At 51.9% G+C, this 12,484-nt stretch overlaps 1 protein-coding gene and 1 long non-coding RNA gene across 2 annotated transcripts in view; one reads left to right on the top strand and one right to left on the bottom strand.

Moving 5' to 3' along the window:
• The window catches only part of LOC139233931 (uncharacterized), a 58,019-nt gene that overhangs the window by 8,138 nt on the left and 37,397 nt on the right, over window positions 1-12,484 (top strand). The gene's annotated exons all lie outside the window — the stretch shown is intronic.
• The window catches only part of LOC139233930 (cytosolic 5'-nucleotidase 3A-like), a 31,475-nt gene that overhangs the window by 4,299 nt on the left and 14,692 nt on the right, over window positions 1-12,484 (bottom strand). The window contains exons 5-8 of the mRNA XM_070864610.1: window positions 9,791-9,876; window positions 7,523-7,612; window positions 3,179-3,341; window positions 749-949 (exon numbers count right to left, since the gene is read on the bottom strand). Coding sequence (XP_070720711.1) covers window positions 749-949; window positions 3,179-3,341; window positions 7,523-7,612; window positions 9,791-9,876 — 540 coding nt within the window. The remainder of the gene's footprint in view (window positions 1-748; window positions 950-3,178; window positions 3,342-7,522; window positions 7,613-9,790; window positions 9,877-12,484) is intronic.

Genomic DNA, 12,484 nt, shown 5'->3' with positions numbered 1-12,484 from the left:
ACCTCGTTTCAGCCATGGCAGTGCTCACGACCCCTGACCTGGCCTCAGTGACCCTGGGGTTTCAAGTGAAAATCAACCCGTGTTCCGTCCCGCGACACGTGACCCTTGCTGGAAAAGGTGTGTGGATGTTGGCCGAGCAGAGGATTGGGTGTTGGCAGTGATGCCCCCCCAGTCAAATAGTATGCCCACTCTGGGCACCTGAGGCTCAGCACCTGTGTGTGCAGCAGTACCCAGCATGGCTCAGCAAACAGACTGTAATTGATTGAGGCTTTTAGGTTTGCGAAGGAATCGATAGTGTAGATTGAGAGAGACTGTTTCTGCAGGTGGGGAGAGTCTAGGACAAGGGCGCATAACATTAAAATCAGAGCTGGGCCATTCAGGAGGAAAGTTAGGCAACATTTCTCCTGCAAAGGGTGGTAGAAAATCTCTCCCACAAATAGCAGTAGATGCTCACTCAATGAATAATTTTAAATCTATGATAAATTTTTGCTAGCCCAGGGTATTAAGGGTTACGGAACCAAGGCAGGTGGATGGAGTTAAGATACAGATCAGCCACGATCTCATTGAATGGCGGAACAGGCTTGAGAGGCTGAATTGCCTCCTCCTGTTCCTAATCTGAGCGACCCCTGTGTTAACCAGGTTCGGTTCTGGGACCTCAAATATCTTTGAGTGAACCCCAGTGGTGAGGGGCAACGCTGGGAATGTGCGCCCCCCCCACCCCCACCCCCGCTCACAGCTCTCTGCTCACCCTGTCGTTGAGGAATCCGATTTTCAGGATGTTCTCCTGGTTCTGGACTCCGTCGGCCATGTTGAGGTCCCCGAGCGAGTCTCCCAGGAGAATGACGTTACTGTACTCGGCCAGCTGCTGGAAGTATTCTGTGTTCCGCAGGGCCCCTTCACGCTTGTTGAAAATGTGGATCAATTCGCCTTTAAATCCTTTCAGAACTCCCTGAGTGTGGAAGAACAAACAAATGCATGAAAACTGGATATACTGGACCCTGGAATGAGAGGGTTGTCCTGTGAGGAGAGATTGAGCAGATTGGGCTGATACTCTCTGGAGTTTAGAAGAATGGGAGGTGATCTCATTGAAACGTCTAAGATTCTTGGCATGCTTGACAGGGTAGATGCTGAGAGGTTGTTTCCCCCTGGCTGGAGAGTCTAGAACCAGGGGGCAAAGTCTCCGGGTAAGGGGCTGGCCATTTCAGACTGAGATGAGGAGGAATTTCTTCACTCAGAGGGTGGTGAATCTTTGGAACTCTCTGCCCCAGAGGGCTATGGAGGCTCAGTCGTTGAGTATATTCAAGACTGAGATCGATAGATTTTTGGAGGGTCGAGGAATCGAGGGATATAGGGACAGCACAGGAAAGTGGAGTTAAGGTCGAAGATCAGCCATGATCTTACTGAATGGCAGAGCAGGCTCCAGGGGCCGAATGGCCGACTCCTGCTCCTAATTCTTATGTTCTTAAGAAGTGTTACTGGCCCATGCAGTTCGTGCCTCGCACTGGTGTTCGACACAAATGGTGCAGTCATTCCCCAATCATTAATCTCCGCGCCTCACGAGCTGTGTTAATAAATCCTGACTCTTCCCAAATCCGATCCCATCCACCGGCAAAACTCCAACTCAACAACCACCCGCCACCCTCACCCCCCACCCTCATGATTCACCCTGGGGCAAAGTGTCGAACCAGCACCAGAAATACTTCACCGAGTGACCTCACAACCTCCCAGAGTCCCGCCCCACATAGGAAGCTCCACCCACAAGAAAATGCTGTAATCCATTGTTAAGGAAGTGGTTATAGGGCACTTAGAAAATCATAACATAATTAGGCAGAGTCAACATGGTTTACGAAAATGAAATCGTGTTGACGAATTTATTAGAGCTTTTTGAGGATGTAACTAGCAGAGTAGATAAAGGGGAACCAGTGGCTGTAGTATATTTGGAATTCCAAAAGGCATTCGATAAGGTGTCACATAAAAAGTTATTACACAAGATAAGGGCTCATGGGATTGGAGGTAATGTATTAGTATGGTTAACGGGCAGAAAACAGAGAGTAGGGATAAACGGATCTTATTCAGGTCGGCAGGCTGTAACTAGTGGGGTGCCGCAAGGATCAGTGCTGGGGCCTCAGCTATTTACAATCTATATTAATGACCTCGATGAAGGGACTGAGTGTAATGTATCCAAGTTTGCTGATGATACAAAGCTAGGTGGGACAGTAAGCTGTGAGGAGAACACAAAGCGTCTACAAAGGGATATAGATAGACTAAGTGAGTGGGCAGTGAGGTGGCAGATGGAGTATAATGTGGGGAAATGTGAGGTTAGTCACTTTGGTAGGAAGAGTAAAAAAAACAGAATATTTTTTAAATGGTGAGAAACTTTTAAATGGTGTTCAGAGAGATTTGGGTGTCCACGTGCAAGAAACACAGAAAGCGAGCATGCAGGTACAGCAAGCAATAAGGGAGGCAAATGGCATGTTGTCCTTTATTGCGAGGGGGTTGGATTATAAGAGTAAGGAAGTCTTGCTACAACGGTACAGGGCCCTGGTGAGACCACACCTGGAGTACTGCGCACAGTTTGGGTCTCCTTATCTGAGGAAGGATATACTTGCCTGGGAGGCGGTGCAACGGAGGTTCACTAGACTGATTCCTGGGGTGATAGGGCTGTCTTATGATGAAAGATTGTGTAGAATGGCCTATACTCCCTGGAGTTTAGAAGAATGAGAGGTGATCTCATTGAAGCATACAAGATTCTGAGGGGGATTGACAGAGAAGATGCTGAGAGGTTGTTTCCCCCGGGCTGAAGTGTCTAGAACCAGGGGTCACAGTCTCTGAATAAGGGGTCGGCCATTTAGGACTGGGATGAGGAGGAATTTCTTCACTCAGAGGGTGGTGAATCTTTGGAATTCTCTGCCCCAGAGGGCCATGGATGCTGAGTCTCTGAATATATTCAAGGCTGAGATCAATAGATTTTTGGAGTCCAGGGGAATCAAAGAATATGGAGATCGGATGGGAAAGTGGAGTTGAGGTCGAAGATCAGCCATGATCTTATTGAATGGCAGAGCAGGCTCGAGGAGCCAAATGGCCAACTCCTGCTCCTATTTCTTATGAGAAGCCCCACCCGCATGTGAGAAACCACCACCCCCATGCAGGAAGCCCCTCCCCCAACGCAGTCACTCACATTCTCGTCAAAGTCCATGAAATTTGACACCACCGTGACATTTTCGTGGTAGACGCCAAACCGGTGGATTATTTCTTCCAGGATGTCGCCGACACCGGCCGAGAATATGAAGACGGGAATGTTGTGCTTATTTAGTTTATCGAAGAAATCCTTGTACCCGTCCCTGCGAGAGAAAACGCCACATCACACACGGCCGATTGTCAACCAGAGAGCTGCAATCATTCAACGTCTGATCACAGTTCAAAGAAAGGGAGCGAGGAAGGAATAAAGGAAGGGAGGGTGGAAGGGAGAAAGAGTGAGAGAAAAGAACTAACTTACATTTCTATAGCGCCTATCACACCCTCCAGACGTCCCAATGTGCTTTACAGCTAATGAAGTATTTTTGAAGTGTAGTCACTGATGTAATGTGAAAAACCCAGCAGACAATTTGCGCAAGCTCCCTCAAACAGCCATCATCATAGGCAGTCCCTCGGAATCGAGGAAGACTTGCTTCCACTCTTAACATGAGTCCCTAGGTTGCTGAACAGTTCAATACAAGAACCACAGTCCCTGTCACAGGTGGGACAGATAGTCGTTGAGGGAAAGGGTGGGACAGATTTGCCGCACGTTCTTTCTGCTGCCTGCGCTTGTTTTCTGTATGCTCTCCGCGATGAGACTCGAGGTGCTCAGCACCCTCCCGGATGCACTTCCTCCACTTAGGGTGGTCTTTGGCCACTGACTCCCAGATGTTGGTGGGGATGTTGCACTTCATCAGGGAGACTTTGACGGTGTCCGTATAGCGTTTCCGCTGCCCACCTTTGGCTCGGTTGCCGTGAAGAAGTTCCGAGTAGAGCGCTTGCTTTGGGAGTCTCGTGTCTGGCAAGCGAACAATGTGGCCTCCCCAGCGGAGTTGATCAAGTGTGGTCAGTGCTTCAATGCTGGGGATGTTGGTCTGGTCGAGGACACTAATGTTGGTGCGTCCGTCCTCCCAGGGGATTTGTAGGATCTTGCGGCGACATCGTTGGTGGTATTTCTCCAGCGACTTGAGGTGTTTACTGTACATGGTCCATGTTTCTGAGGCATACAGGAGGGCGGGTATTACTACAGCCCTGTAGACCATGAGCTTGGTGGCAGATTTAAGGGCCTGGTCTTCGAACACTCTTTTCCTTAGGTGGCCGAAGGCTGCACTGGCACACTGGAGGCGATGTGAATATCGTCATCAATGCCTGCTCTTGTTGATAAGAGGCTCCTGAGCTATGGGAAATGGTCCAGGGCTATTTCCCATACCTTGATCTGGATCTCGATGACTGGGGGGGCAGTGCTGCACGGCGAGGACAGGCTGCTGGAGGATCTTTGTCTTACGGATGTTTAGCGTAAGGCCCATGCTTTTGTATGCCTCAGTAAATACGTTGACTATGTCCTGGAGTGCAGCCTCTGTATGTGCACAGACACAGGCGTCGTCCGCATACTGTAGCTCGACAACAGAGGTTGGGGTGGTCTTGGACCTGGCCTGGAGACGGCGATGGTTGAACAGGTTCCCACTGGTTCTGTAGTTTAGTTCCACTCCAGCGGGGAGCTTCTTGACTGTGAGCTGGAGTATGGCAGCGAGGAAGATTGAGAAGAGGGTTGGGGCGATGACGCAGCCCTGTTTGACCCCGATCCGGACGTGGATTGGGCATGTAATGGATCCATTGGCAAGGATCACGGCCTGCATGTCGTCGTGGAGCAGGCGGAGGAGATTGATGAACTTTTGGGGGCATCCGAAACAAGGAGGACGCTCCATAGATCCTCACGGTTGACAGTGTCAAAGGCCTTTGTAAGGTCGAAGAAGGCCATGTATAAGGGCTGGTGCTGTTCCCTGCATTTTTCCTGTAGCTGTCAAGCTGCGAAAATTATGTCCGTTGTGCCCCGTGGGGGACGAAATCTGCACTGTGACTCCGGGAGGAGCTCCTCGGCCACGGGAAGAAGACGGTTGAGGAGAACTCTTGCGACAACTTTCCCAGTGGCTGATAACAGGGAGATTCCTCTGTAGTTGCCGCACTCTGACTTTTCCCCTTTTTTTAAAGATGGTCACGATTCCTGCATCTCTGAGATCTCCCGGCATGCTCTCCTCCCTCCAGATGAGAGAGATGAGGTCATGTATTCGCGCCAACAGCGCCTCTCCGCCATATTTTAGTGTCTCAGCAGGGATTCCATCCGCTCCCTTAGCCTTGTTGTTCTTAAGCTGCCTTATGGCTTTTTCTACCTCATGCAGTGTTGGAGTCTCACTGAGGTGGTGGCGGGTAGCATGCTGCGGGATGGAGTCGAGAACACTTGAGTCAAAGGTAGAGTCTCAATTGAGGAGATCTTCAAAGTGCTCCTTCCAGCGGGCCCGACTGCCTCCATGTCCTTGGAGTGTTTCCCTGTTTTGGCCAGCAGTGGGGTGGGGCCTTGGGAGTTTGGACCGTAGGTGGCCTTGACTGCGATGAAGAATCCTCGTACATCATGGTTGTCGGCCAGCTGCTGTATCTCCTGTGCTTTCTCCATCCACCACCTGTTCTTTAAGTCCCGGATTTTTTGTTGGACCTCAGCCTTGAGCCGTCTGTAACGTTGCTTTGCAGCTCCAGAGTTGGGTCGTTGCTTAAGGCTCAGAAATGCCCCGCTCTTGCAATCTATTAGCTCTTGGATCTCCTGATCATTCTCATCAAACCAGTCCTGGGGTTTCCTGGTTGAGTGACCGAGCGTCTCTTTGCAGGCACTGGTTAAGGAGGCCTGGAGGGCAGACCAAGTGCTGTGGGCATTCTGCGTCTCAGGGTCATCAAGGCACGCCAGGTTAGCTGTGAGGTGCTGACTGTATAGGGCTCTCTTAGCTGGGTCTTTAAGTGCCCCGGCATTGACTTTTTTGCAGCACTGCTTCTGCTGCCCCCTTCGCTTTGGGGCTATGTTGATGTCCATGATGGATTGGATTAGGCAGTGGTCCGTCCAGCAGTCGTCAGCTCTTGCCATGGCGCGGATGATGCGCACATCCTTGTGATCCCTGGCTCGGACAATGACATAGCCGAGCAGGTGCCAGTGTTTGGAGCGAGGGTGTTGCCACGATGCCTTGTATTTGTCCCTCTGGTGTTGGTGATGAAAAGTGTGTGTTCTAGACATTTTGTCAGGAGTAGGGTACCGCTGAAGTTGGCTTTCCCTACCCACTCTCTGCCAATCACACCTCCCCAGAGGGCTGTGTCTTTGTCGCCCTGGCGTTGAAGTCACCTAGGAGGATCAGTTTGTCGCCCGCGGGGAAGCAGGACAGGGATTTTTCGAGGTTGAAGTAAAAAAACCTCTTTTGTCTCATCTGTTGCATCGAGTGTTGGGGCATATGCACTGATGACTGTGGCACATTGACTCACCCTATCCCGGAAGCAAAGAGTCATGAGGCGTTCGTTCACCCCACAGGGGGAGTCTTTGAGGCGGTCGATCAGTTTGTTTTTGATGGCGAAGCTGACTCCGTGAAGGCGGCGCTCTTCCTCTCCAGAAGAAGGTGCAACCTTCACCTTGTTCCTTGAGCTGGCCTTCCCCTGCTCGCCGGGTCTCGCTTAGGGCGGCGATGTCGATATCAAAGCGTCCAAGTTCCCGGGCAACTGTGGCGGTGTGACATTCCGGCCTGTCGCTTTGGAGTTGTCCATGAGGGTCCTGACGTTCCAGGTCCCAAACTTCGTGTTAGAGGAGTGGAAGATGTCTGTGCGTGAGTTCTTTTAACGTGGGGTGGCCGCTGCACACCGGCTACCACACGGGCTTAGCTGAGCAAGGTCTTGGTCCAGTGACAAGGGGGTCCAAGACGACTGGAGACCAGGCACTGATATATGAGCCTTGTTGCCTATGGCAAGATGTTGGCCGCAAGCTCGGCGCTGAGTACGCCCTTTGATGGTACGTGATCCGAGGCTTGGTTGGGGGCAGGCATTAGGAGGGTCAGTGGCCCACTGGAGTTCCGAGGAAACAGCAAAGTGATAATGACCAGATAATCTGTTTTTGTTATGTTAATTGAGGGATTAAATATTGGCCAGGACACCGGGGAGAACTCCCCTGCTCTTCTTTGAGTCATGGGATCTTGTACATCCACATCAGAAGGGAGACAGGGCCTCGGTTTAACATCTCACCCGAAAGTCGGCACCTCCGACAGTATGGCACCCCCTCAGTACTGCCCCTCTGACAGTGCAGCACTCCCTCAGCACAGCACTGGGAGTGTCAGCCTGGATTTTTGTGCTCAAGGCTCTGGAGTATGACTGGAGTCTGACTTGAACCCACAGATTTCTGACTCAGAGGCGAGTGTGCTGCCCACTGAGCCACGGCTGGGACCGAAACATCTGAGAAGAGGTCACACACGATGGCTCACTCCGTTACCTCAGCGCTGCGTTCGATTCCCTCACGGTTTCTGCCAACATGTTCTTTTGGATCCTCTGCCCAAGGAGGAGCTCATGGACCTTTGTCCACCTGCGGAGAGAACACAGATCCCGGGATCAGTCCAGGGTCACAATAGCACTATTTCCAACCAGTTACTCGCCACTTGCAACAGCACGCCAGAACAAAGCAGCCCGCTTGATTGGCTCCTTAAACATTCACTCCCTCCACCACCGGCGCCCCCTGGCTGCAGTGTGTACCATCTGCAAGATGCACTGCAGCAACTCGCCAAGGTTTCTTCGGCAGCACCTCCCAAACCCACAACCTCTACCACCTAGAAGGACAAGGGCTGCAGGTGTATGGGAACACCACCACCTCCACGTTCCCCTCCGAGTCACACACCAACCTGACTTGGAAATATATCGCCGTTCCTTCATCATCGCTGGGTCACAATCCTGGAACTCCCTCCCTAATAGCACTGTGGGAGCACCTTCACCACACGGACTGCAGCCGTTCAAGGCGGCTCACCACCACCTTCTCAAGGGTGATTAGGGATGGGCAATAAATGCCGGCCTTGCCAGCAACTCCCACAATAACCTGGAATGAATGTTGAAAAAAACCTCTCTAAATCGGTGATAAGACGAGCGATTAAAGTACAAAATCACAAGATTTCTGCAAGTTTATTTAAACTCGTGCCGTGCTGGACTAGATTTGTGGAGCACGAACTTCACGGGCTCAGAGCGGGTATGGCACATCACATCAACACAGAACCGGGGGGAAACAGAAATAATCCCCTTACTCCCCAATGCAGCTTCCCCCAGAGCTCGTCAGGCATATGCAGCTGGTTAGATGATACTGAGCCCCACAGGCCTGGGCGCCCCCAGGTTACTGGGGAACCATCAGCACGGGCAATTCGGTTTTACATAAGAACATAAGAAATAGGAGCAGGAGTCGGTCATTTGGCCCCTCGAGCCTACTTCGCCATTCAATAAGATCATGGCTGATCTGATCTTGGCCTCAACTCCACTTCCCTGCCGGCTCCCCATAACCCTTGATTCCTCCGTAGTCCGAAAATCTGTCTATCTCCACCGTAAATATATTCAATGACCCAGCCTCCACAGATCTCTAGGGCAGAGAATTCCACAGATTTACAATACTCAGAGAAGAAATTCCTCCTCATCTCCGTTTTAAGTGGGTGACCCCTTATTCTGAAACTATGCTGCCCCTCTAGTTCTAGATTCCCCCACGAGGGGAAATATCTTCTCTGCATCTACCCTGTCAAGCCCCCTCAGAATCTTATACCTTTCCATATCACTTCTCATTCTTCTAAACTCCAATGAGTATAGGCCCAACCTGCTCAACCTTTCTTCATAAGACAATCCCTTGATCTCAGGAATCAACCTCGTGAACCTTCTCTGAACTGCCTCCAAAGCAAGTATATCCCTCCTTAAATAAGGAGACCCGAACTGTACGCAGTATTCCAGGTGTGGCCTCACCAATACCCTGTACAGTTGTTGTTACAGTTTTATTCCCAGAGGTGATGAGGCCAATTGCAACATCCCCCGCCCCGCCCCACACCCTGCCCTCCCCCGTCCCGCCCCACACCCTGCCCCACACCCTGCCCTCCCCCACCCCGCCCTGCCCCCGCCCTCCCCTCCCCCTGCCCCCACCCCAAGGCGCTTCACAAACAAATACAGCATTAACAAACAGCATCTGACACTGAGCCACACCAGGAGATATTAGGTCAGGTGACCAAAAGCTTGGTCAAAGAGTGAGGTTTTTAGGAGCGACTTAAAGGAGGAGAGAGGGGCGGAGAGGTTTAGGGAGGGAATCCCAGAGCCTGGGGCCCAGGCAGTTGAAGGCACGGCTGCCAATGGTGGGGCGATGGAAATCGGGGGCTGCGCAAGAGGCCAGAATTGGGGGAGCGCAGAGATCTCGGGGCATTGTGGGGCTGGAGGAGGTTACAGAGATAGGGGCGGGGGGGAGTGGGTGTGTGTGTGTGTGTGTGTGTGTTTGTGTGCATGTGCGCGTGGAGGGGTTATATGGGGGGGGGGGTGAGTGGGGAGCAGGGGGGGGTGAGTGGGGAGCAGGGGGGGGTGCACGTGCGCGGGTGTGTTGGTTGTGCCGGGGGGGGGGGGGGGAGGAGGGTTGTGCGTGCGGGGGGGGGGTGTGGATATGGTTGGGGAGGAGGGGATGGTGGAGGGGTGCGCGGGGGGGCACTGTTTACAGACAAAGGAAAGTAGAAGAAAAGCCTGAGGCTGGTGACCCTACCACTCTATCATCGGGGGCAGCTTGTCCTCGATGCTGCGGGACGGGTCGACCTCGATGGGATAGTAGATGCGGAAAAGCTCCTTCAGCTGCAGTGGGAGAAGGAGAATCGTTAACCCCTGCAGTACCGCCAAGTCACTCCTGCTTATTTTACTGTCCCACCATCGCCCGCCCTCCGCACTGCCGGGGTGGGGGTTGTGGGAGGGTCTCGTGTCGGAGACGGCGAGTTAAGCTGCTCACCAGCGTTCCCCTCCCTCCGTGTGCCGACGTCCTGCTCCAGGCAGCTCGCAGCGTGCGATCGTCCAATCGGCTGCATAGAACAATCCCGTCACATCCAGTGCTGAACGAGGCAGCTCGAACCCCAATTAAACTCTGCCCATAGCACAGAAACAACTTGCATTTATATAACGCCTTTCACATCCCCAACACGTCCCAAAGCGCTTTCCAGCCAATTAAGTACTTTTTGAAGTGTAGTCAGTGCAGTAGTGTTGGAAACGTGGCAGCCAATTTGCACACAGCAAGATCCCACAACAGCAATGGGATAATGACCAGATAATCTGTTTTAGTGATGTTGGTCAAGGGATAAATATTGGCCCAAGGTCACCAGGGATAAATCCCTGGCTCCTCTTCAAAATAGAGCCGTGGATTCTTTTACATCCACCCGAGAGGGCACACAGGGCTTCAGTATAAAGTCTCATCCGAAAGACATCACCTCCAACAATGCAGCGCTCCCTCAGTACTGCCCCTCCGACAGTGCAGCGCTCCCTCAGAACTGCCCCTCCGACAGTGCAGCGCTCCCTCAGTACTGCCCTCTGACAGTGCAGCACTCCCTCAGTACTGCCCCTCTGACAGTGCAGCACTCCCTCAGTACTGCACTGGAATGTCAGCCTGAATTTTTGTGCTCAAGTCTCTGGAAAGGCACTTGAACCCACGACCTTCTGACTCAGAGGTGCGAGTGCTAAAGTTCTATAGTAACCTGAGGGGGGGGGGGGGGGGGCAGTGACTTCAGAAGTGGAGGAAAGTGGGAAAAATCTCAAACATTCTGAGATAGAATCCGCGCAAAGACCAGTAACAGGGAAGGAAATTTTAATACTTTCCTAGATTGATTCTGATATGTCCTTACTATACAGTATAAATGCACACGAGGCCCATACTTGAGAAAAGGTCACTCTGTGACCAGTTACCTTTATTACCAAGACCTCAAGTGATGAAGGTGGGTGGAGCTTCCCCTTTTATACCTGAAAGTCCAGGTTAGGAGTGTCTCCCACAAGTTCACCCCCTCGTGGTCAATGTTCTCAAGGTGTACAACTTAGGTCAGCTTATACATGGGTTACAATGATAGTTGAATACATGACATCACCTCCCCCTCCAAAGTCTTATTGGGATCACGGGTTAAGCCTCTCTGGTGGTTTTCCCTTGTAGAGCGCCCGAGTTGGGGCTCCGGTTGTTGGGCGCTGGCTTGAGTGTCTGCTGTTTGCGGTGCCTCAGGCCTGTCCGGACTGCCCACAGTGACTGGGCTCTCCTCCACTTGGTTCCGGTGTTCGGTCACCTGTGGTGGAGTAAACTCTACGTCGTGTTCTTCCTCTGCTTCTCTATGGGGTTGCTGAACCTTGTTTTAGTTTGATCCACGTGTTTGCGGCAGATTTGCCCATTGGTAAGTTTAACTACCAAAACCCTATTCCCCTCTTTGGCAATCACAGTGCCTGCATGCCATTTGGGCCCTGCAGCGTAATTAAGGACAAAAACAGGGTCATTGACATTAATCATCGCGCCCTTGCATTCCTGTCATGGTAGTCACATTGTGACTGACGCCTGCTCTCAACAATTTCTTTCATAGTAGGGTATATAAGGGATAACCTGGTTTTGAGCGTCCTTTTCATTAGCAGCTCTGCGGGTGGAACCCCTGTGAGCGAGTGTGGTAGGGATTTATTGGCCAACAGGAGGCGTGATAAGCGGCTTTGTAGGGAACCCCCTTGGATTCTGAGCATCCCATGTTTGATTATCTGCACTGCTCGTTCCGCCTGGCCGTTTGAGGCCGGCTTGAACGGTGCCGTTCTGACATGGTTGATTCCATTGCCTGCCATGAAGTCCTGGAATTCAGTGCTTGTGAAGCACGGGCCATTGTCGCTGACCAAGACATCCGGTAGACCATGGGCGGCGAACATTGCCCGTAGACTTTCTACCGTGGCAGAGAATGTGCTTGAATTTAAAATGGAACACTCAATCCATTTGGGGTAGGCGTCTACTACAACCAAAAACATTTTTCCCATGAAAGGACCTGCGTAGTCCACATGGATGCATGTCCATGGCTTGGCGGGCCAGGACCAGGGGCTAAGGGGGGCTTCCCTGGGTGCGTTGCCCAGCTGAGCACACGTATTGCACCTGCGAACACAAAGTTCAAGGTCTGCATCTATCCCTGGCCACCAAACGTGTGACCTGGCAATTGCCATCATCATGATAATGCCCGGGTGCTCATTGTGAAGTTCTCTGATAAACACCTCTCTGCCCCTCTGGGGCATGACTACTCGGTTTCCCCACAGTAGGCAATCGGCCTGAATTGAGAGTTCATCCTTGCACCTATGAAACGGTTTAAATTCCTCAGGGCATGCCCCGTACGTGGCTGCCCAGTCCCAATTCAGGACACATTTCTTAACTAAAGACAGTAGCGGGTCTTTATTTGTCCAGGCTGTCACAGGT

Source organism: Pristiophorus japonicus, chromosome 21 (genome assembly GCF_044704955.1).
Source record: "Pristiophorus japonicus isolate sPriJap1 chromosome 21, sPriJap1.hap1, whole genome shotgun sequence".
NCBI lineage: Eukaryota > Metazoa > Chordata > Chondrichthyes > Pristiophoridae > Pristiophorus > Pristiophorus japonicus.
The sequence above is the reverse complement of the archived record's forward strand: the minus strand, read 5'-3'. Positions and strand labels throughout refer to the sequence as shown.